The sequence below is a fragment of the Anas acuta genome, chromosome 1, assembly GCF_963932015.1.
Source record: "Anas acuta chromosome 1, bAnaAcu1.1, whole genome shotgun sequence".
NCBI classification, from domain to species: domain Eukaryota; kingdom Metazoa; phylum Chordata; class Aves; order Anseriformes; family Anatidae; genus Anas; species Anas acuta.
The window spans coordinates 129054168-129077793 of record NC_088979.1 but is presented as its reverse complement, the minus strand read 5'-3'; the positions used below and the strand labels follow the sequence as shown (position 1 = coordinate 129077793).

General features: G+C 40.7%; 1 protein-coding gene across 1 annotated transcript in view; it reads left to right on the top strand.

The window, feature by feature from the left end:
* The first annotated feature begins 345 nt into the window (after window positions 1-345).
* ETNK1 (ethanolamine kinase 1) overlaps window positions 346-23626 on the top strand; it is a 34826-nt gene continuing 11545 nt past the window's right edge. The window contains exons 1-5 of the mRNA XM_068655162.1: window positions 346-651; window positions 10930-11189; window positions 11991-12131; window positions 16662-16804; window positions 22865-22948. Of these exons, the coding sequence (XP_068511263.1) occupies window positions 496-651; window positions 10930-11189; window positions 11991-12131; window positions 16662-16804; window positions 22865-22948 (784 nt within the window). The 5' untranslated portion in view covers window positions 346-495. The remainder of the gene's footprint in view (window positions 652-10929; window positions 11190-11990; window positions 12132-16661; window positions 16805-22864; window positions 22949-23626) is intronic.

The following is a 23626-nucleotide window of genomic DNA, read 5'->3' as shown; positions in this document are numbered from 1 at the left end:
GGGCTGCCTGCTCTTCACGGAGATACTGAACACGGGGCAGGCGCACAGCGCGGTGCGTCCTCAGCGCCCGGAGGGAATACCGATGGCACCGGCTGCAACCGCACCAAGTATACACCCCGCAGGAAGGAAGAACGATGATTAAGAAATTAATTAAAAAAAAAAATAAAGGCGTAAAAATAAAGGCGTTACTGAGGCAGGTACCGAAAAGAAAGGCAACGCGCTGACGGCGGCAGCCGGGCCGTGCCCGCCGGTGCCGTGACGGGGCCGGGTGGGCGGGGGGGGGCGCCGCGGCGGGCAGGTGAGGGGCCGGGCGGCGGCAGGCTCCGCCCGCTGTCCCAGGCTGCTCCGCGCCGCAGCCGGGGGAGGTGGAGCCGCTTTATCGAGAGCCCCAGTGGAAATTTCCCCCTTCAGTTGCCGGCTCCAGCGCGGAGGAGACGCCAGCGAGAGCCGCCCGCCCGTGTCGCGCCCGCCGCCCCTTCGTCCCTGCCCGCCGCCATGTCCAACTACATCCACGTCCCGCCCGGCTCCCCCGAGGTGCCCAAGCTGGACATCACCGTCAGCGAGCGGGAGGGGCCCGGCTGCCGCCAGGGCGCCCTGCAGCTCCTGCGCCGCCTGCGGCCCCACTGGAGACCCGAGGAGGTGACGCTGCAGGTACGGGGGGCGCCGCGGGGCCTGCGGGCGGGATGCGGCGGGGAGGGGAAGGGATGAGGAGGGAAGGGCAGGGCGGGCGGGCGGCCATTGTGCGGGGGAGCCGCCGCCGCGCTTCCTTCCCCTCCCCCCCGCCTCCTCCCAGCGCAGCCCCCTGCGCCGAGCCCCATTTGCTCGGCAGGCTGCTGGCGGGGCGGGGCGGCGTGGCCGGGCAGCATCCCCTGCCCCCTGCCGGCCCCAGCGCTCCCTTTCCTCTTCCTCCTTCCGCGCCCTCCCCCCTGAAGCCCGGCTCCGGGCAGGGCAGGGGCGAGGAGGGGCCGTGCCGCCCCGGCGGCGAGGGGCCGAGGAGAAGGGCCCTCCCCCGTCACCCTGCCGGGCAGGGACTCTCGCAAAGCCGGGGGACCCCCCTCCCCCCTTCCCCGGGGGGCGGCGGGGAAGGAAGCCGGGGGAGGGAGGGGGCGGCCGCTGAGGTAACGGCCGCCGAGGTAACGGGAGGTGCCGCGGTGAGGTAACGGCCGCCGCCGCCCGGGGCGGGCCCGCCGCACCTTCCCCGGCGGTTGGCGGGGTGAAGGAGCCCTCGGCGCCGTGCGGATCCGCTGTGCGGGACCGGGCGCCGTGGCGCTTCTAGAACATACCGCACCGAGCCCCGCGCCGGGCGGGAGCTGCCGCTGGCAGAGCGGCGCATCGCGTGTAGCCTGCCTTCCTCTGGGCGGTTCCTGCCGTCCTCTTAACCTGTTTCTTTTCTTTTTTTTTTTCCAGCAGTTAACAATGTGCGGAGGTGTATCGTTTTCGTAAAGCTTTTTTTTTTTTCTTTTCTCCTGAGGTGAACTAGCAGTTGGAAATAATTCCTGTAGAAAAACTGAGATCGTTGTGGTAATAACGCGTAAATGGGCTTCGATTTTATGAAGTTTCTGGATAATAGAAATTTGACTTGCACAACTCAGTTAGCATGAAAACAAAGCTAATGCTTTTTTTTTTTCCTGAAATAATTTCTTTGAGGACCGCAGTTGTAAGTGAGGCACAGTCCCAGTGTAGGTAGGATATTTTTCCTCGAGTATTAAACAGGGTTCCTGTTTGTGGGTTTGTTTTAGTTTGATGATACGTTACTTCTCAACATCACTTTTTCATTCATGCAGGCATTCTAATAAACTGAAATATTTTCATTTTAAAGTGGGATGTTCCTGACCTTTTGGGAAAGTTCTAGCATGTTTAAAATGAAACGCCACAAGAACACACAAAAAAAACAAACCCACTTCCTTCCTTCACCACTCAGTTTGGAAGAAAAAGCAATTAGAATAAAAAGCACCACTGCCATTGGTGTGGAACTGGGACTTACTTGACTAGCCACGCAATATGAAAGTAATAGGCTACTGTCTGGTTAGGTGCTTGCGTATAAAAAACTGTCTCAATCTTGTTTGAACCAAATTACTTTAAAATCAAACAATTTTCTACTCTTTTTTTTATATTTTCTTTGTTTGCAACAGCAAAAAATCCTATTTGTGAAGCTCTTTAGGAGCCCTTTATTTTTACTCTTTAGTCTGTTTTTAAATGTTATGTCTATACATAACAACAAAGAATTCATGTGGTTACACATGCATCGCATACGGTAAGATGCTGAAATTGAAGATGACTGCTTTTGTTCAGAGGATGGAGCAAACAAGGTCTGCCCTGGATTCTTCTCATTGGATAGGCATACATGTATATTTAGGAGGGAGGAAAAAATGAGAATCATGTATCACGTGGAAAATATGCTTGTCTAATGTGAAACAGCAGCATGATAGCAAAGTAGACAAAGAACATTGGTAGGTGGAAGGAACTGCTTCCTCTGTTGAACTCTGCTGCTATCTACCTTTGCTCTCAAGTAATTCTTGGCTCAAAACAATGAGTAAGAAGTTGGAAGAGTCCAGGGCTTGACTTATAAAAGTTAATCAACTTCTCTTGCAAAAAAATGTTCTGTGTGCCAAACTGATTAGTCAGTGAAACAGTTCTGGAGTGTATTTAGAACATCTTAATATTTAATCCTTACTTCTTGTAAGATCTGTAAGTTTAAGGTATACTCATGACTTTTGATTTTTTTTTTTGTATCAGTATAGGAAACAAATGTAGGACAGGATGAAAATAATTAGTCATTGTTTAAAGTATCCTTTTAATGCAGAATTTGTAGAAATTCTAGAATCTGTAAGCATTGCCAACCATTTGCTGAATCACAGGCAGTTCATTTTAATGCATCTCCTGTCTCCAGTTATATGTGAATGTTACCAGTGTACAAGAACATAAATATGTTGTTTTGTAGTGATAAGGAGAAGCAAAATTTTCCTGTCTAAATATGAACTTCACATACTTCAGTTGTGCAGTTGTCATCTAAGGATGCACTGGAAGCTGTGTAGAACTGGGTATTGTATTTTCTAAATCTTAAATTCTCGAGGTTTGCGTTCTCTGCTTTACACTTTCAGAAAGCTATGTCATTATCACAAAAAGCACGTATTTGTTTTAGTAGCTTCTGATTCTGTAACATGATCAAAGTAATAAAATAGAGTAGTTCAGGTTGGACAGAATCTCTATGGAGGCTTCAACCTCCTGGTGAAAGCTTACAGCTTTCTTAATCCAGAAGTTTGTTGAAGCGAATATAGGGAACAGTGCCTGGGGATTTCATGAGGTAAAATGCCCTTCAAAATTCAAACCCTGTTTTGATTAGTGAACAGCTTAAATTGTGACAGTGGACATTACTAATGAGTTGGCCTGAATATAAAAATTGTAATGAAAAAGAAAACTTTATCTATATTTAACTCTTTCATGCCATAAAAAGGTTTTATCACCTTCCTAATGTAAAAATTTCTTAAGTTTTCTCATCTTAATTTTTTTTCCCTTCTTTTATGGGGTGAAACTTTGTTTTTGAAGGAGGATCAGTGTTTGGTTATGGTACAGGAAGGCCAGTGACCACTCCAAGTGTAGACTTGGGATTCTTTCATTCCATGACCTACTGAACATCTATAGGTCTGTTCCTAACAAAGGATTCAGTTGGTTAATATATAATCGCCTCTCTACAGCATAATGTTAAGCAGCAGGGAATACAATCTGTATTTGTTTTCATTCTGAAGTGTTCTTTAATGTTAAAAATAAAGGTTGCTTGCTCTTACTGGTGAAGAGACTTAAAGAGTGTTAATTTACACATTTATTATTTGCATAGTGTGATATGTATCCAAAAGTCAGCTGCAGGATCACTTGGGAATCTGGGATAAAATTGCATGCTACCACTGTTCTTGTCCTTGCACAAACCTAAAGGGGAAGAAAAGAATTTTTTTTTAAGGAGATTCAATTATTGAATGAAATTTACTTTTTTTAGAATCTGCAAGCTTCTCTGTAGAACTTTGTTCCATATCATTTCCAAAAAGGTTTCACAAATGTTTCTCGTTCACACTCACATTATGGAATATTGTGGTATAGTGCTGTCTTTGTTCAGGATGTACACGTCTTAGCGTTTGTCAGTGCTTTGCATGACTTTACTACTGTGGCTTACTATTCTTCGTAAGGACTTAGTTGTGCTTAGAAAGACTTGTACTTCAGCCAACAAAATACTTAACTTAAACCTTACTTCCTTATATATCCGGTTAGCTTTTTCTCTCTCCCTTCCCCCCATCTATCTGCTTTTTTTCCTTCCTGACTTGTGCTCAATAGCTTTTCTTTAATTAATATTTTCTGGCTGCTGCTCAGAGTTCTGTTCTTGTCTGCATGTTTGTATTTATTACAAAAAGCCTGGCTTCAGGTTTCTGAACTACTTAAGATACTCTGTTTATTTAAACAGAGACTGTATATGGAATTTAAAGCAATGAGATAATTGAATGGGAACAAAACATAAATCTCATGGGGAACAAATCAAACTAATATTTTCTGAATCTGAATGCTATTACATTTTTTTTCAAGAGTGGTATTTTTTAACACCTAGCTGTTCTAGGATATGATCTTCAACAGTTGTGGAAGTAGTTACTTAGAGGAAGATTGAGTGAAGGAAAATAACATGAAATTGTTTCAGAATGGGCTACACTGATGGTGGTGTATTGTGGAAAAACTGTAATTTGAGGTGTACCTTGAACACAGTGTTGCAGCAATTGAGAACTTTAGGTAGTAGATGTCACTTGATGCTGATTGATTTCTCTGTTCTCATGTGTTTGATGCTAGATAATCTCTTGTTGTAAAGGAATTTTTATGGTATCAGTGGGTGGAGCAGCAATCATGTTCACGGGGTGAATTGATGTGCCACATCACAGTATGATGTAATCCAGCTGTGCATGGTATAGGTGTGTTTGTACTGATGAGTCTCATTCTAGGTAATTAAATAAAAGTCAATTTTTGCTAAGACACAGCCTGTTAGTTACCTGGCTATGTATGGACATAACTTCTAGGAAAGGCTTGTGATGTCAGAAAAGACAGCTTCCTAAAGGTGTTCCTCTTTAGTCTGTGGCTTTTTCACTTTTAGATGCTGATTCATGTCAGAAGTCTCCAGAGTAGGAACAGCAAATCCATTGTTGGAATTAAAATCTTGACTCCTTTTATACATTACATTAGTCTATTTTTACATGTATGTCTATAACTTTTAATCAGTATTGTGTAGTCTGTAGAAGGTTCTAAAACAATTTGCTGCTACACAAGTCTCTCAACTGGTTATCAGATGTTGACTGTCTCCTTGGGTAGGAGAATAGTCTTCAGAAAGAAGACGAAATATTTTTATTTATGCTAGAATAAGTCTCCAAAGAAAAATTAACTCATCGTAACACATTTAGATCAGAACTGGTCCTTGCAAACAGTGATGTATCTGTAGTATTTTAGATTTCTGCATGTAATTTTAAATGGTCTTCATATTGAGGATATGAAAGACATGGGATTTCACATCTTAAAAAAAAAAAAGTGTTCTTTGAAGCTGCAGGCTTGATTGGTAGCCAAAAAGTGTTTGTTTCCCATGCCATATAGTAATAACAGTAGTAGTAGTATTGGTTTTTCTCCATGCTGCTGTCATGGCTGGGTGCCCCAAGTGTTCGCTGGAGAACTGGTAGTTCAGCCTCTGGCCAAACTTAGCATAGAATGGCACCATTTATTTACTGGCTTCCTGCTAGCTCCTGCTTCTCACAACAAATGGTGCTTGTTTGTGGCCAGCTCATAGCTCAAGTCATGTAGGCACTGGCTTCCAACTGCAAAGTGTGGTGGCCTGGGGGTGTTGTGGCTCCAGAGCCTGGGGACCTTTGGATGATGTTTCTCTGACATATGAGACCTGCATTTTCCAGTAACCAACCAGTACTTTGTCTTCTCTTATGAGTAGCTGAAAAAAAGAAAAAAGATGGAGAAATGATGAACCTCTTTTCAAGGTATGGAATTCTTGGCAGAGGTATGCTTGTGGATGTGCTTGCATAGACTGTATTCTCCCAGAAAAAAAAATAAGTTGCATCTTACAATAGAAACTTCAATGCTGAGAAGATTTCAAGAAGCATATATTACAAATTATGCCTTTCTGGAGATCTCCCCTGTCATTTTCGGGTTCAGAAGCAGAACCAGGGAGAGCCCTCCTTATCAATGCAGAAACATCACATTCCTGTTTGTTTCTGCAGCAGTACAGTACTACTACTACTACTGTTTCTCCTTCAGTGGATGTAAGGACAAAAAAATTGGAAAAAAGTTGTGGAAAATTTGCTGGGTAAGTGCTTTCTACTTTTCCCCCTGTGACACTTAATTTCTGCCTTTTCATGCATGTTCCATGTGATCAGAACTTGGTTCTCATTCTTTTGAGCACCTGGAACAATAGGATCATATACAAGCTTTTTTGAAGCACTTATTATGAGATAGGAATATATCCAGCGCATGCCTTTATCAGAAATCTAATAACCTGATCATTATGAGATTTTTAAAGTATAATTGCTTTTAAAGTAAGCTGTCTCAAAAAAGACATGTTTCTGCTCTTCCTGGACCTACTTGACCTGTCCTATTTCTATCTACTGCTTTCTGTGACTGCACTTGAATAACTCATTTGTAGATTTCTAACCTTCACTTTGTATTTGAGTAAACAATTTGTTTGTTCCCAAGAGCTGGAGAGCCTTGACAGTCTGGACTTCCAGCTAAATCTCCTCCTGTATTTCTTGCCTAGATCATGGGCCAGTATAAATATCATTTCCAGGAATGTTGTCAGAATTCAGCTGTAGCTTAGCATTGTATCACCTGAAAGTAGGTACCACAAGGTGATAAGTACATATCACAATATTTAATTTTTTCAGACTACTAGAGTACCAGAGTTGTGCTTCTTTTTGTTTTGTTTTACTCACTCAGTTGTGTTTTTTGCTTCCATTTGCTCTCTGTATGTCTAGATATATTTCAAGAATTTCCTACCTGGTATATGTAACACTGTAGATTTTTCCATCTTCTACGTGACCTTGAGAGCTTACTGAATTTTTTTTTCTTGCCTCCATAATAGGGGTCTGTTCTGATCATGCTTTTGTTACAGAACTGATATTTTGCTCTGCTGCATCTCAGTTTGTTTCAGGGAAGACCTTCCAAGCAGATTGTTTAAATCTTGCATTAATTGTGTACTGAATAAAGTATTAAATTCTTTTATTGGTAGACAACATTAAGTGTTTTTTCATGTCGGAGTATGGAAATTATCTGCTATGTTATTAGAAAAGTAAGCAAACTCTTCTGCCTTCTTATTTATTTATTAATCAATAAATAAAATGCTCCTGGGTGTAAATAATTACCTATAGCAGCATGTTACAAATAGATGCTAATAAGAACTAGAGTTCCTAAATTATAAGTCAAGGGAGTCCAATTTCCTTGCTGTGGAGTTGTTTTTTATTAATGCTAATGAGGCTTATTCTGAGGGATAATAGACCTATGCAGTGTGACAAAAGCTGTGAGGTGGCCAGAAGTTTCTGTTTAACCATCAGAAGCAAACCTCAAGTTCTTACTGTTCCTTGCATCAGTACTACTTAGGTCTCTGTTATTTGTGCTGTTGCCGTTTCTTGGGACCTTCGAACCTGCTCTTCTTGTCCATAGTACCATCCTGCACAGAGAGAAGGGCAAGCTAGATTAGAGTTATTTTTATAGACATAGGAAGGGGTAGCAGAAGTTCCAGTGACTTGAAGCTGACTTGATTTTGTAGGAACTTTCAGCCAGCATATGGTTGTGAAGAGATTGCGTTTCGAGGTACATAATGGAACAGATCAGGAGCTACCTGTGTGCTGGGTGCTCATATCTTGAAAACATCAGTGCTTTTAGACTAAAGGTTTTCACCCTAAACCTTAATGTAGCACAACTGTTGTATATGTGGATGTCATTAAGCAAGTTAGTTCTTTCTAAGAACTGCTAAGAACATAAAAGCATATCCTTCCGACATGTTTCAGGAGCAGATAACTCTGGTGGTGAATTCCTTGAACTTTTTTGAGTTTATTCTATTTGTATACTGAGAAGTATGAGAATCAGTGATCACAGGGGAGGTCCCTTCTGTGACTATACACTTACCGGGGTGGGGGGCAGATGATGACCTTACAGAGGTGTCACTTATGATTTACAAGCCACACTTGAAATGAAGAAATGCTCTGCTTGGTCAAATTAGATAACATTGCTCCATTGCTCAGGCATGTGATCCTTATCTTAGAGAGAACTTGTAATATCCATGTGAGTGTCAAACAAAAATATAGTAGTGTTAAGAGTATAAATGTATCTTACTGTGGAAACCAGTAGGTATGTTAAACTGTACAGTTTTTAAGTTGTACTAACAGTGTAACATTATTTTAGTGCTTTGAGGACTGTTTAAGGCAAAGACTTCATTACTTGTCTCCTATTTTGGATTATTAATAGCTAGTAATAAGTGTCTGTAAAGCCCTAATTCTGGGTGAATCATGTAATAGGATAATTCGGCTTTATGGCATGACTTGCTGAACCTATTTGCATGAGACTGACTGTCCATAACTTTTATGCAGAGTACTTTCTGTATTCTCTGCCACTTTTTTCTGCTTTTTTTGAGTTTGTTGGCTAAATCACATAAGAAATCTGAGCAAAGCAAGATGCGATAGTTAAAACACATCTTTGTGAATTCTTCCCTTTCTAAAACAGGGAGACTCAATTTTGGGGCTGGGAGTGGGGGGGCCTTTAGGGTTTAAAAAGCTCCTGGTGATGCTTGATTTCTCCATATCCATGAGACTTGAAAAATAAACTAACTTGTGTTTGAATGGTACTACTTAGCGTTTCAAAATTAGACCCACTTAACCTTAGAGGGGGGGGGGAAAAGTTTGCGACTTTTTTTGCTTTCAAAAAAAAAAAAAAACCAACACCTCCAAGGCTTTCAGGGACAGTGATGCAAGTAGAGAAGTTGCCTGTTGTTGACGTGTAATTTAAAAGGGGGGAAATTTTTTTTTTAAATGTTAAGCTTTCCTAAAAGGTCTGAAATGCAGCAGGACTGTTCCTTGGTCAGTAGTTTTGTTCTGAGTCTGACTTATGTCAGTTGTGAAAGAAAATTTCCCCAGTGTTTGTAGGTTGCCTTAGGCAAAAGTGCTCGCAGCTTCCAGTACCTGCATAGTTGGAAAATGTTCAAATGCAGGTGTTCAGGCCGTCTCCACCTGCCTCGTGTCATGTGCCAGAAGTTTACTAAATGAGAATTGATGATAAATGTGCCTCGTATAGAAAGGTGGTGAGTTAATTAAAAGGTGCCCACCAAACGGAAAACTGTGTATATTTAAATGCATATGTGAACCAACTTGCAGTTGCCTTCTGTTGGTTGCTTATTTTAGTGGAAGGTCCTGAAAGGACGCTTTGTGTAATGTTTGATTCTTCTATAAGCTAATCAGGGCTTGGGTGTGCAACAGTGTGAGAAAGGGCATAAATTTAAACAAATAAATACACATGAATGCAATTTACGGTTGTAAGTATTGTACCTGTAATTTGTTTACTTGCGTTTAGAACAGCAGGAGCCTGTTAAGTACTCAGAAAAATGTTGGTGTTCTTGCATGTGATGTTGGCTGTCTGAAAGTGTGCTTGTCACCTGAAAATATTCATCTATTGCCCTTGAGACACTTAGTAGGAGCTGGAGTTAGGATGGGTAAGTCTCTTCTGGCAAGTTTGTAAGTGTTCACTCTGGATTGACTGGGCACAAAGTTCTACAGCACTGAGCTGTAGAACTGTCACAGATAGTAGAAGATAGAGAACTGCTGTATTATTCTTGATTTGCTTTCAAATGCTTGACTGCCTGCAATTATGTATACATGGCCTAGTAACTCTGGATTTAGCCTGCTAATCTGGTAGCATCTACAAGACCTTTTAATCACTAGTTTAGTCCCATGAAAGGAGAAGCAACAGTTGTTGGTGGTATTTGTTTCTCCCCCCATAGCTAAGAACTTCTAGCAATCATACCCCCACTGTTGTCTGAAAGGCAATGATTAAGTTGCCATTAGATGTAAGTAAAAAGATGATGAATGCTCTTCTTTTTGTGGAAAATTACTTGCTTCACGTTCTGTACTTTCAGGCATTGGTGACTACACTGGTCACTGAAGCAAAAGTAAATTGCAGGGCTTTAAAACTGCTTTTGTATAGCTCCTAAGTCTTAAAATGCTTGTTTGTCTTTTGAGTGGTGTGTACTAGTTATGAAGTAGAATGATGGAAGAGTGAGTCTTGTCAGAAGTTCTCTAAATTTGGAGTGGTACCTGACGTTGAAGACTGGGGTCTTGAATTTGAAGTACTCCATCAAATTTGTACAGTAGCCAAAGTGACTTTGCAAATTGTTCTCAAGCAGCAATACCCCAAGACTAGTGGGAAGGTAAGACTCAGGTCAGAAGGTAAAACTCAGGTCAGAAGCAGTTCACCATTACTTTCTTTTTAAAGGAGTAGCTTAGGACTCCAAGAATATCTTTGTAGTGTTTGTGCGCTGTTCAGCAAATAATGAAATTCTGAAGTGCGTCAGAATGGTTTCTGTGCTGCCCTGTGTTTATGATCACTTTCATTGCAGTTTTAGGATGGCCACCTTGTTTGGGCTTTGATTTCAGCCATCAGTTTTCAGCATGGTTATGTGAGAATTTGTTTCATAATATTGAGCTTTCAGTTACTGCCTTTTACATGTAGTGTTTCGGTAGTTCACTGTGGCATGTTTTCATGGTTTTCTCTTGATGTGTTAAATGAAAAACCTCTGTAGATCTTTTTTTAATGTTTAGTCTAGTGAAGATTGTCTTCTGAGCCAAGGAATGACCCTGTATTCTCTTCTTGCAATTTAGAAATACAGATCTAAGTCACTTACAGTTTGTTTTTACTTTTCAGCTGTTCACTGATGGAATCACCAATAAACTAATTGGCTGCTACGTGGGTGACACAACAGATGATGTGGTTCTAGTTAGAATCTATGGAAATAAGACTGAGCTCTTAGTTGATCGAGATGAGGAAGTGAAGAGTTTCCGTGTGTTGCAGGCCCATGGCTGTGCACCTCAACTATACTGTACTTTCAATAATGGCCTGTGCTATGAGTTCATGCAGGGAGAAGCACTGGATCCAGAGCATGTGTGCAATCCTGATATTTTCAGGTAAACTTTTAAATTTCTCTAAATTCTGTGATACATATATGATGTTCTGTCAGGCCCAAAGGATCTCGGGCTTAGTTTATGAGTAGACAAAAAATAAATATTTTTATAAACCTGCACAAAACTGATGCTCACAGTTGTGACTGCTTGCTTTCCTATGTCTTAGTTAATCATATTTCAGTTTTGAGCAAGTGACCCTTGTTGCTCCCATGGAGGACTGGATATACTTGTTAAGAGTTCTGCTTACTGTGAGTGTTTAATACTTCAATGCTACTGCTAGTCAAGTTTTTTGATGTGGTGTAGCTCTACAAGGCTGGGCTTCATTAAATCAAGTCGTCCTAGCCCAGTTTCTGGTCTTCTTCATTTGTGAATAGGCTCAATATCTTTATCTGAGACATAATTTTCATACTTTTAGCAGAGAAAAGAAGATGCTGATGTTTTTAAGATTGTAGACTTTCATGTGTTTGCTGAAATGTATCTGTTGCCTAAAAACCTGTAGCTAATTTAAGTCAACTCTTCTAAAGATAAGCAAGTTGAAGACTGAAAATAGAGGTCCATAATGCATGCTATAGCTGAACTCCGATTCCTCTCCCCACTAGTGTTCCCCCCTACCCTTAGTGCTGTTGAAGGCCTTTTGGCTCTTGAAAGATGCTACCTTGTAGCTGTGCTGCTCTTTTTTATGCTCTTTTGATATTTTTGCTGGATTTCCTATGATGTTTCTGTGAAATCTATTCTTGCTAGGAAAGGTAGGATAAAGGCTGTCTAATTTATTGCAAATATAACATTACATATTTTTCTTTTAAGACTCATTGCCAAACAGCTTGCTAAAATCCATACTATCCATGCGCACAACGGTTGGATCCCTAAATCAAACCTCTGGTTGAAGATGGGAAAATACTTCTCTCTTATACCCACAGAATTTGCGGATGAAGAAGTAAATAAAAGGTAGTTATTTAATTATGTGTTTTCCTGACTTCCCATTCTTTCAGAATGATGGTTGGAAGAATATTAAAAAAAAAAAAGTTTGGGTTGCCATCCAATCTAGGAAGTATAGAAGATCTTATGTTTTGTCATACTCTTGCATACCAGTGTAGCTATATATAAACTATCAGGATAGTTTTCTAATTTGTTTAGTATATTCTATGTATTCATATATTTCTTGTTATGATTGAACACTTCATCACAGAATCATCTAGGTTGGAAGAGACCTCCAAGGTCACCTACTCCACCCTCTGACCTAACACTAACCAGTCCCCACTAAACCATATCACTAAGCTCTACATCTAAACATCTTCTGAAGACCTCCAGGGATGGGTGACTCAACCACTTCCCTGGGCAGCCCATTCCAGTGCCTAACAACCCTTTTGGTAAAGAAGTTCTTCCTAACATCCAACCTCAACCTCCCTTCATGCAACTTCAGCCCATTCCCCCTTGTCCTGTCACCAGGCACATGGGAGAGTAGACCAACCCCCACCTCGCTACAGCCTCCTTTAAGGTACCTGTAGAGAGCGATGAGGTCACCCCTGAGCCTCCTCTTCTCCAGGCTGAACAAGCCCAGCTCCCTCAGCCGCTCCTCGTAAGACTTGTTCTCCAGACCCTCACCAGCTTCATCATCCTTCTCTGGACTCTCTTGAGCACCTCCATGTCCTTCTTGTAGCGAGGGGCCCAAAGCTGAACACAGTACTCGAGGTGCTGCCTCACCAGAGCCAAGTACAGGGGGACAATCACTTCCCTAGACCTGCTGGCCACACTGCTTCTTATGCAAGCCAGGATGCTGTTGGCCTTCTTGGCCACCTGAGCACACTGCTGGCTCATGTTCAGCTAACTATCAACCAATACTCCCAGGTCCTTCTTTGCCAGGCAGCTTTCCAACCACTCATCTCCCAGCCTGTAGCTCTGCTTGGGGTTGTTGTGCCCCAGGTGCAGGACCCGGCACTTGGCCTTGTTGAACTTCATGCAGTTGACCTCAGCCTATCCAGATCCTCCTGCAGAGCCTTCCTACCCTTGAGCAGATCGACACATGCACCTAACTTGGTGTTGTCTGCAAACTTACTGAGGGTGCACTCTATCCCCTCATCCAGATCATTGATGAAGATATTAAAGAGGACTGGCCCCAGTACTGAGCCCTGGGGGATGCCACTAGTGACCGGCCTCCAGCTGGATTTGACTCTGTGCACCATGACTCTATGGGCCTGGCTACCCAGCCAGGTTTTAACCTAATGAAGCGTACTCCAGTCCAAGCCTCGAGCAGACAGTTTCCTGAGGAGAATGTTGTGGGAGTTTCCTGAGGAGAATGTTGTGGGAAATGGTGTTAAAAGCCTTTAGGTCAAGGTAGACCACATCCATCGATGCATCGAGCATGTTATTTTGTCACAGAAGGAGATCAGGTTCATCAAGCAGGACCTGCCTTTCATAAACCCATGCTGACTGGGCCTGATCACCTGGTTGCCCTGCAAGTACCATGTGATGACAGTCAAGATAATCTGCTCCATGAGCTTCCCTGTCACTGAGGTCAAACTGACAGGCCTATAGTTCTCTAGGTCTGCCCTCCGGCCTGTCTTGTAGATAGGCGTCACGTTTGCTAGCTGCCAGTTGGTTGGGACCTCCCCTCATAGCCAGGACTGACCATAAATGATGGAAAGCCGCTTGGCCAGCTCTTCTGCCAGTTCTCTCAGTACCCTCGGGTGGATCCCATCCGGCCCAATTGACTTGCATACGTCCAAGTGCTGTAGCAGATTGCCAGCCATTTCCTGGTGGATAATGAGGGCCACATTCTGTTCCACATCCCCTTCTACCAGCTCAGGGTACTGGCTATCCAGAGAACAACTGGTTTTGCTGCTGAAGACTGAAGCAAAGAAGGCATTAAGCACTTCCGCCTTTTCCTCATCTTTTGTGACTAAGTTTCCCCCTTCATCCAGTAAAGGATGGAGATTCTCCTTAGTCCTCCTTTTTGTGTTGATGTATTTATAAAAACATTTTTTGTTATCTTTAACGGCAGTAGCCAGATTGAGCTCCAGATGAGCTTTGGCCTTCCTAATTTTGTCCCTGTACTGTCTCACAACATCCTTATAATCCTCCTGAGTGGCCCACCCTCTTTTCCAAAGGTTATAAACCCTCTTTTTTCTCTTAAGCTCAAGCCACTACTCTCTGTTCAGCCAGGCCGGTCTTCTTCCACACCAGCTTGTCTTTGGGCACGTGGGGACAGACCGTTCCTGCGCCATTAAGATTTCCTTCTTGAAGAGCGCCCAGCCTTCCTGGACTCCTCTGCCCTTCAGAACCGCCTCCCAAGGGACTCTACCAACCAGTGTCCTGAGCAGCTCAAAGTCAGCCCTCCGAAAGTCCAATACAGCGGTTTTACTGGTCTCCTTCCTGGCTTCTCCAAGAATGGAGAACTCTACCATTTCATGGTCACTGTGCCCATGAGAGCTTCCAACCACCGCTTCTCCCACCAGTCCTTCTCTGTTTGTGAAGAGAAGATCTAGCGAGGCACCTCCCCTGGTAGGCTCACTAACCAGCTGTGTCAGGAAGCTATCTTCCACACTCTCCAGAAACCTCCTAGACTGCTTTGGGCTGTGTTGTGTTCCCAGGATATGTCTGGGAAGTTGAAGTCCTCCACAAGAACAAGTGCTGATGATTTCACAACTTCTGCCAGCTGACTGTAGAACTCCTCATCTGTCTCCTCATCCTGGTTCGGCGGTCTATAACAGACCCTGTACTGGGTCTGGCTGGAATGTTAACTTTCCTGGCAGCAGCCCATACAGTGCCGTACTCCACCAGGATGCTAGCCTTGTTGTCCTCCCCGCCGATCCTAACCCACAGGGACTCAACCTTATTCCCAGCCTCAAGTTCCATGACATCAAAACACTCTCTGATATAGAGAGCCACACCACCACACCTTCTGTGCTGCCTGTCCCTTCTGAAGAGCTTATAGCTAGACACTGCAGCACTCCAGTCATGAGAGTGGTCCCACCACGTCTCCATGATGGCAACCAAGTCGTAGCCTGCCTGCTGCACGATGGCTTCCAGCTCCTCGTGTTTGTTACCCATGCTGCGTGCGTTAGTGTAGATGCACTTCAGTTGGGCCATTGCCTTCTTCCCTGGCCTTGCCGTTGTTCCCCCTGGCACACCTCCAACAAGCCTTATTTCAGCCCTGTCCCCCTTCTTACCTAGTTTAAAGCCCTCTCAATGAGCCCTGCCAGCTCCTGGCCCAGGATCTGTTTTCCCCTTAGAGATAGGTGGGACCCGTCTGCGGCCACAACATTATTGTCAATATTATGCATATTAACAGTAGTTGTATACCTTATTTAAGGAATGAAGATTAAGTATTGAATCAAGGTTAAATAAAGTATTTCTTCAGGTAGTTGGATCTCAACAGCTTTAAAAGATAGCCATCAGTCTCACAGAGGCACGTGTTCTGGAGTGAATGCAGAAAGCATGGTGTTTCTTTCCTGGGGTTATAGGAGTACTGTTCTTGCTCATTCTAACCTGCCAATCTTAGCTATTTCCTACATTTGTTCGGTTTAAGGACTTGTCTAAAACTGAGTGTCATAAAAGTAAAGGTAACAAAAGGCTGTTTTAGATGATGGGATAAGTTGAAAAAGGGTTTCCAGAGAAGTAAAAAGAAAAAGGCATCTGCTGCACAGTCATTCTAGACTTGAGTTGTCATGGAGTATGAACAGCAGTTTCTCCTGTTTTTTTTTTTTTTTTTTTTTTAAAGTATTCCCAATTAGAACTCTAGACTTGGAAATCAGGCTGTTTTTCCTAGGAGCTTAACAAAATAAGAATCCAGAAGATTCTAGAGTCAGTCACTGAAAAATTGGGAAGAAAGTAACGAAAACTGGTAGAAAAGCTAGCCTAAATAAAATTAGTGCTGTAACTTGAAGCAGGAATTGAAGGCCGTGTTTCTCAGGGAAGGGAGATCAACCTTCAAAACCATAATTTGGAGGCGTCTGTACTATATCAAGCTTCCTATTAACTTGGTTAAAAGATTCCAGCTTAAACATTCTTTATAGAATTTCTTTGAAATCACTGATGTCAGCTGCTTCTCTTGTGTTGTAATTAAAGAATACTCTAGCAAAGTTTTTTCCTACAACATAAAATTATAAAGAGAACTGGAAAAAGAGTAATTGAGAATCTAAAAGATAAAATGACTGCCTCAAAGTATTTTTACTGTGTCTAAAGGAATAAAAGATGAATCTATACTTACTGCATATTGTACTTGAAGGAAGTAATGTAATGTGAGTAACAAGTGAATGAAATTCATGCTATAAATCTTTTAATCTATACTCCTATAGAAATGTTCAGGACTGTGTTCAAGTTCTGTACCTAACTGCTGGTCTGCCACTATGTTTACCACACAAATAACCTTTATAGAGTTGCTTTTGGGGAGGACTGAGCAGAGTAACTGTCATTACAGATGCTTGGTATGGAACACACTACTAAAAATTAACTCTCAAACTTCTTACACCTGAAAAGGTTTTTAAGTGAAATTCCAAGTCCTCAAGTTCTTCAGGAAGAGATGGCCTGGATGAAGGAAAGACTGTCAAATTTAGGATCACCAGTGGTACTCTGTCACAATGACCTGTTGTGTAAGAATATTATTTACAACAAGAAACGAGGTAGGTATTGAACTAAGCAGTAAGTAGTGGCTTAGTTTGTTTATTCTGTAGCTGTATTTCCTACATCAGTGGTGTCCTTTTAGTGATGGTAACAACTGAACTCAGCTTGAGCTTTTAGCAGTCAAGGTAATGGTAGTGATATCTGTGTAACTACTACGTTGTTTAATTAGCTGATTCTCATTTAAATGTTACTGTACAGAGGACAATGTTGTTCCTTGCTTTTCTTTAACTAATTTTGTTAATCCACAGCCTGCCTGTATGACTAGGTTTCAAAGTATGGAATTGTTTATGGTAATTCTGTTTGAATCACATAAAGCTTTGTTTTGGGGGCAGAGGAGGGGGGGATCATACAAGCATAGAAAATAACCGAAAGACATCTCCTGTAATTTGTGTGTTGTTCTGATTTGTGATTGTGTTGCTGCAAGGGAAGACAGCTTTGTGATTATGTATTTTAGTGATACTTAGCACCACATTCAGTTGCTCAGTTTGTTTTATGTGAAGTACATAGGCATCTTAAAGATTTCTTTCTCTAATTACATACTTTATTTAAGCAGCTGTAGGCAATACACATCTTGGTGAAGATGAATTGCTTTTGTTTTTATTATAAAATAACTCCAAATAATTTTATTAAAGAATGCCTCAACTAGAATCTGTAAGACTTTTATATAAACCCACACTTTCTTTTATTACTTGATTTTCAGTGGTTTGAGGTTCGGTTACTAAATGAATCAATTAAACAAGATATTAAGATGCTAAAATGAAGAAAACGGAAACTTAAGATGTTAAAATGGCCGTAGTGCAGTAAAAATGTTTACCTTTGCACAACTTGCCTTACTTTTCAAATATCTGAGCTCAGCTAAGTGCAACAAATTCATCAGGTTAGATATTTAAGACTCTTTTGTAATGAGGATGACCTCTTCCTTTCAGTAGCTTCGTATCTTTACTACAGTTCGGTGGTAAATCGTTGGTATTTCAGCCAAAAGTGTGTGAAATAAGTAAATAGGAATAAAAAATTGGCTTGTGGTCTCACACACATTGGAGCTGTGGTATTACAGTACCAAAAATAAATCTGTTGTTATTGTGTGGGTATTTTCAATGCTGAAACTACCTTGAGTTTTAGTATTCCTCAATTACCTATTAATGTAAAAAGTAACTTTTAGTCACTTTTTATAGTAGAACCATGATTCAATGTAAAATAAAACAGAGGAATTCCTTTAAAAGGCTCATTGTCACGGTCAATAGGCGTGAAGTTCCTACTTTTAAAACAAATGCTATATGCTTTTCTTTTTGTAAACAGAATGGAGGAAAAAACAATGCCAGCAGTGCATCACTTATGAGCAATCCTACAATAACCAGTGTGTGAGTGTTTAGTGTTTGGGGAGAGGGTGGGAAGGAGGGGGGAGTATGTAAAGCACTTTGGCTTCAAGCTACCTATAAACAACGTGGGGGGAAAGAAAGACTTGAAGTACAAAATAGGTAGGTTGATTGTTCAACTTGTTTGAATGTTGCACATATACTGTGTTATAAGACTTTCGTAATCTGGATACAAATGGTACTATTTTATAGTAATCAAACCTCAATGCAAGCTGTAGAATATTTGTACCTCTCTTCTGAAAGATTTTTTCTAATTGTGTACTTTTTACAGAGCAAAAACTGTCTAATCTGTCTATTAGAAAAATCTAAAAATTAGGAATATGATTTTAGAAGTTGAATTGCAACATTAACTCCATGTGTATTGCTGGAATTCTGTTCAGTACAGCAAAAGCTTGTATAGATTGATATACAGATTACTTTGTAAGAGCACAAAATAGACTCATTAGGAATGATGAAGCTACTGTATGAAGGTAGCTAACAAATACTGATCATGCTGAGATTTTTTATGAAATTTACTCAGTTATCTAGAAAAGCTCTTGTGTATCAAAAAGATGTTGGCTGATCCTAAACTGGAACTGAGGGGAGAGAATCATTCATCTAGAAGAACTACTTACCTTTTTTTTTCCTCCCCATTAAAGATTGATTGGAGCTGGTAATGTTGATCTAGCTTTTCAGAAGCTGGCACAAAACAATTTAGCTATGGATTTTAATGATACTGTATTTGTTATGTTTGTGAATGCTTAAGATGCATCTACTCAGCACGTTTTTGTTTAAGCTACAAGCTATCAGCAGATACTAAGACTTTTGTCCAATGCAGGTAGAACAATTGCAGCTTATCTCAATACTTTGCTTTAGACTTCTCCTCTGGATTAAATTAATGTTAAATTTTCAGACTTGAAAGAAAAATCGTAGCTGTCATATACAGCTTTTAAGAAGAATCAGTCTCATGTCCTCACACTTTATTTATGAGACTGGAATAGCATGTTGAGTGCTAGCTTCCTGTAATGAAGTGTCAGTCATCTGATATGAATTTGTTCATGCTGTGGCTGAGAGAACTTGGCCTCTTGCTGCTTTGCTAATGTCCGTTTTTAGTCACTCAGGATATGAAAATTAACAAGTGTCATTTTACATAACATATAATTATTATCAGTGTGAACTCTTCTTTGAAGGATGTAACTCAGAGCTTCATGTTGCTCTTAATTACAATTTGGACAGCAAGATAGCACCAAGCATATTTTGGCTTGGTACTGCTTATTTATAGACCTGTTCTTATCCTGTTCAAGTTTTCTTTTTTAACATGAGTTGGGAATTTCCAAAATACATGATCTTTTAAGAGTATTCAAATACTTGCTGTTTAAGAAGATCAAGTATCAATATTCTTTTGTCTATATCTGTGTTTTTTTTTTTTGAATGTATTAAATTCATCTGCCAGGAAGTTAAGTGTGTAGGTAGATGGCTGGTTTTGTTCTGTTTATTCCCTCTGCCTACCCAATGTTTTCTATGATCTTTGGTAGGAGTCTGTGGGTGCTCAGTGCTTCTGAAGACTGAGGTATGTTTAAGGCTTCTGGTTTTGCTCTAAAAACCTGTTTTAATTTTGCAAAGGTATTTTGGGTATGTATAGCTAAAATTGGTGGGTGTAGATAATGTCTTTACTGAAGCTGTCTTGTGGGGCCTCTGTGGCTCACCTGATGAGCAGGATAGGATACATCATTTTGCTGTGGTAACTACAGCTAGGGCTTGCTTGTTGAGTGTTTACCTTACCAAACCACTGAAAGTGAAGGGCAGCTATAGAGCGATATCATCACCCCTTCTACCTTTCTGTTCCCTGAGGAGATCTAACAGATGCCCTCTTGACTACTTCTTGATCTATTTAAAAGGAATCTATTTCTGATGTATACAACACAATTTCCATTTTGGAATTTTATGTGGTGTTCATAGATTAGATTGTTGCCTATAGTACTAGCTCCCTTGATGAAAGGGATGTCTTAATTTGAAATGCAAATTTCTTGACATCTTTATTCCTGTTGATAACAGTAGCTGCTCCAGAAAGATGATAGAGCTTAGTTTTAAATAATGGCTCACTTCAATAAAATCCAAGTGCACTTAGACCATCCTGTTTTTGGTCTCCCTGCTCCCAGTAGTAACAGTGGAATGTAAAAATATTGTGTTTATTTAAAACCTCAGAACAAAAGCTAACTGATCAACTGCTAGTGTAACCCACGTCTTTCTAGCAGTGCCTTTGTGGTATGAGCTGCAGTAAATCTTAAAAGTAGCTTCTGATGCTGTGGATATTTAAACAGTAAATGTAAAGGTTCTTCTGCTTCTTCTAAATGAAGGTAGCTGAGATGTGTCACTTCATAAATGCATAATGCATATGAACATTAAGCTTTTGCTTTCTTTATAGAAGAAAGTTGCACCCTTGAGTATTTTATGCCAAAATCAAATTTAAGGTTGAGTTCCACAGTAGCATGAGTCAGAAAGAGACATTTTCACTTTGAAGTTTCATCTTACCAAATATGGGCATGCCAAATTTTCTTCATCTGCTTCAGTTTACATATGCCGTTGTTGCTGCCTTGAGGTGGTATTCTCTGTGCTACTTAAATGCACTGACCAAAGGCTTCACATCACTTGTTCACATGCACTTCCCCATGGGAGAGTGCCTGGTAACAGCGTCATCCGTATCCAGTTAGATTCAATTTCTGACTTTGTAATACTGTTATTTATAACTGGAAGTAAAATTTAAATGTTAGCTGAATTAAAAAACCATAGTGGCACATACAGGTATGTTCAAGATGAAATTTGTACATTAAAGAAATTTAAAGTATATTCCTTTGATATTCTGCAAGCAGGCTTTTACGTACCATGTTTGTATCATCTATGGGGGGGAGGGAAACTCAGAATACAATCAACATTTAATAACGGAAGGGTGGGGGGTGTCAAGACGTCAGTTGTGTAGCAGAATATTAACCAGGGTTGGGCTGTGCATTTTGACTGGCTTGTAACTTACAGGTGTTTGTTTTAAAAGAAGTACTAAAGAACCAATGAGAAGCACAAGTGTATGAGTCTGCCAGTCAAGCAGTGGCAGAAGTTGATCTGTGACAGTATCATAAGATCTTGGCTGCAGCTGCTGTAAAACTTCTTGTCCCTTCAGACCCTTCAATTTTCCATTGCCAACAAGATTTTCCTGGGAGGAGCTTGCCACTTTGCATTCTCATGTTGGTTTGTCAGAGCCTAAAAGGTTTAACCTCATAACCTTGGTAAGCAATCCTCTTTTTCTGTGGAAGCAAGGGTAAACCTGACTTGGAGGATTGTGATTAAGTGATTTTGTTGGTGTTGTGGGGTTTAACTTCAATTATAAGTACTTAGATGGATGAATTTGGAAAATGTTGATGTGTTTCAAATGTGGTAATGATGAACTGCATAGATATAAGGAACACTTCTAACAGTTATTCTGTCTTATCTTGCTTGGGACATACATCTGGCAAAGCTATTGTATTTGATACGTGCAGTATTCATAAATCCTAAGGAGGCAGTATATTAGACACTTAAAGTCCTTAGCCTAGGAAATATATGAGTAGTATTCTTAATCTGCTTTTTTTTTTTTTTTTATATATATCTAGAGATCTGGTAGTTAGTATCTATAAGTGTATTCTAGGTCAGGCTAACAGGATTGTTCATTGTAATATTTTGTTGAGTAAATATGCAGCTAGTCTTTGAAAGAGTGGCCACAGAAAAGGAAAAAGTGCAACTGTGAAAGTTACCTATTTCGGCACAGTAGCTCATAACTTGTACATTTTAAGCTCTTGTGAACAGAAGTTAAGTTAACCCATCGCTTCTATTTCTGCTGTCTCTTCTGATTTCCCTTAAAATACAAGAGCTGTAGTTTTACCTAATTATTCCAGGTTATTGATATCTTGACTGCTTGCTGTCGTGTAAACATTCTTGAGCAGGTTCAGTGCTTTACCATCTTGAGTGAAGCACTTTTCCCAGCTTACCTATAGGTAAAAACACTGTGTAGTATGAAAGTTAGCAAGTAAGTTGGAAACAGTTGGGACTGTTGCCACCTTATCATCCCTTATCGTCAGTCCTTGTCTATATAACACTACATAGTCTCACTGTTTTGAAGAGTGGTCTCTCAGTGTCTTGAGACTAGTTTAAGCCAATTTAAAAAATGCAACAATTTGAGAGTAGTCCTTTTTGTAAGTGAGGTTGGGCAAAGGGGAAATACTAATGTACAAAAAGAAAATACCAACACGTTGCAACCTGTTAATCTACCATGGTTGCACACTTTTCTGAGAGTAAATAGGGAAAAATTGGTCTGCAATTTCCTCATAAAGCTTAAACAAAGGATTTTCTGCCATATATTTTATTTGGAAGGTAATGGATGCCCTCGTGTGGTAGAAGTTAAAATTAAAATTCTGCTATTCAGAGTAAAAGTAGAGAGCTGTAAACTGTAGGTAATTATTGAAGAGCTTTCTTGAATCAATATTCAAAGAAGTCTTATACCACAAAAATCACAGCCTTACCCTGTGAAGTCTGAGTGCACACAACTGGGTACAAATAAGGTGGGTGTGTGAGGGTTTTTTTGTGGGTTTTTTTCCACTGAAACTTCAGAGGACACCAAAGGATTAGGGCCGTGAATTTGTTAAATGTGGATTCTGATGTTGCTGCTGTTGTCTCACATAGGTGATGTGCAGTTCATAGACTATGAGTACTCTGGATACAACTACCTGGCTTATGACATTGGCAATCACTTCAATGAATTTGCAGGTAAAAATTGGATTTTTGAGGTGAAGGTAAACTTGACTGAAAAAAACACTGATTTCTCATTCTTGTAGCATGTTCTGTTTTTCTCTTTTCTCCGTAGATACTTATATAGCTGTTAAGACAATGGTATCAAAACATGTGTACTGGTCTCTATTTGCAAGCCACAGTTATACCCTTCCTTTACAGCTCTGGTAGCCCAGAAATGGAACATAATGTCTTAAGTCTTTGCAGTTAACTGTCATTCTGTGAAATCGCCCAGCAGAGACTCAGCACGCCAGAACGAAATACTGCACATATATCTTCTACAGCATACATGTGTTTGTGTGTGTGTGTGTGTGTATGTGTATGTGTGTATATATATTACCAAATGTAGAATATATTGTATGATTCCACAGTTCCAAATAGCAGACTTCTACGGTTTCTTGTTGATTTTGTGTGTTTGTTAAGTACTTGCCCTTGAGTCATGCTAAACTGGAGTGGTAAAGGCTTAAGATTATGTGATAGAATAAAAAGCCAGGTTTTAGCAGTAAGTTGCAGATAGATTCCTGCATTAAGTCGTTCAATTTCTTTCAGTGAATGCCTGTTCCCTTCACTCCGTAAGACAAATAGCCTTGAGCGTGTGCTGTGTTATTTCACAGTATGGGGCTATAGGCAAAACCTAGGTAATGTTTGGTATAGATG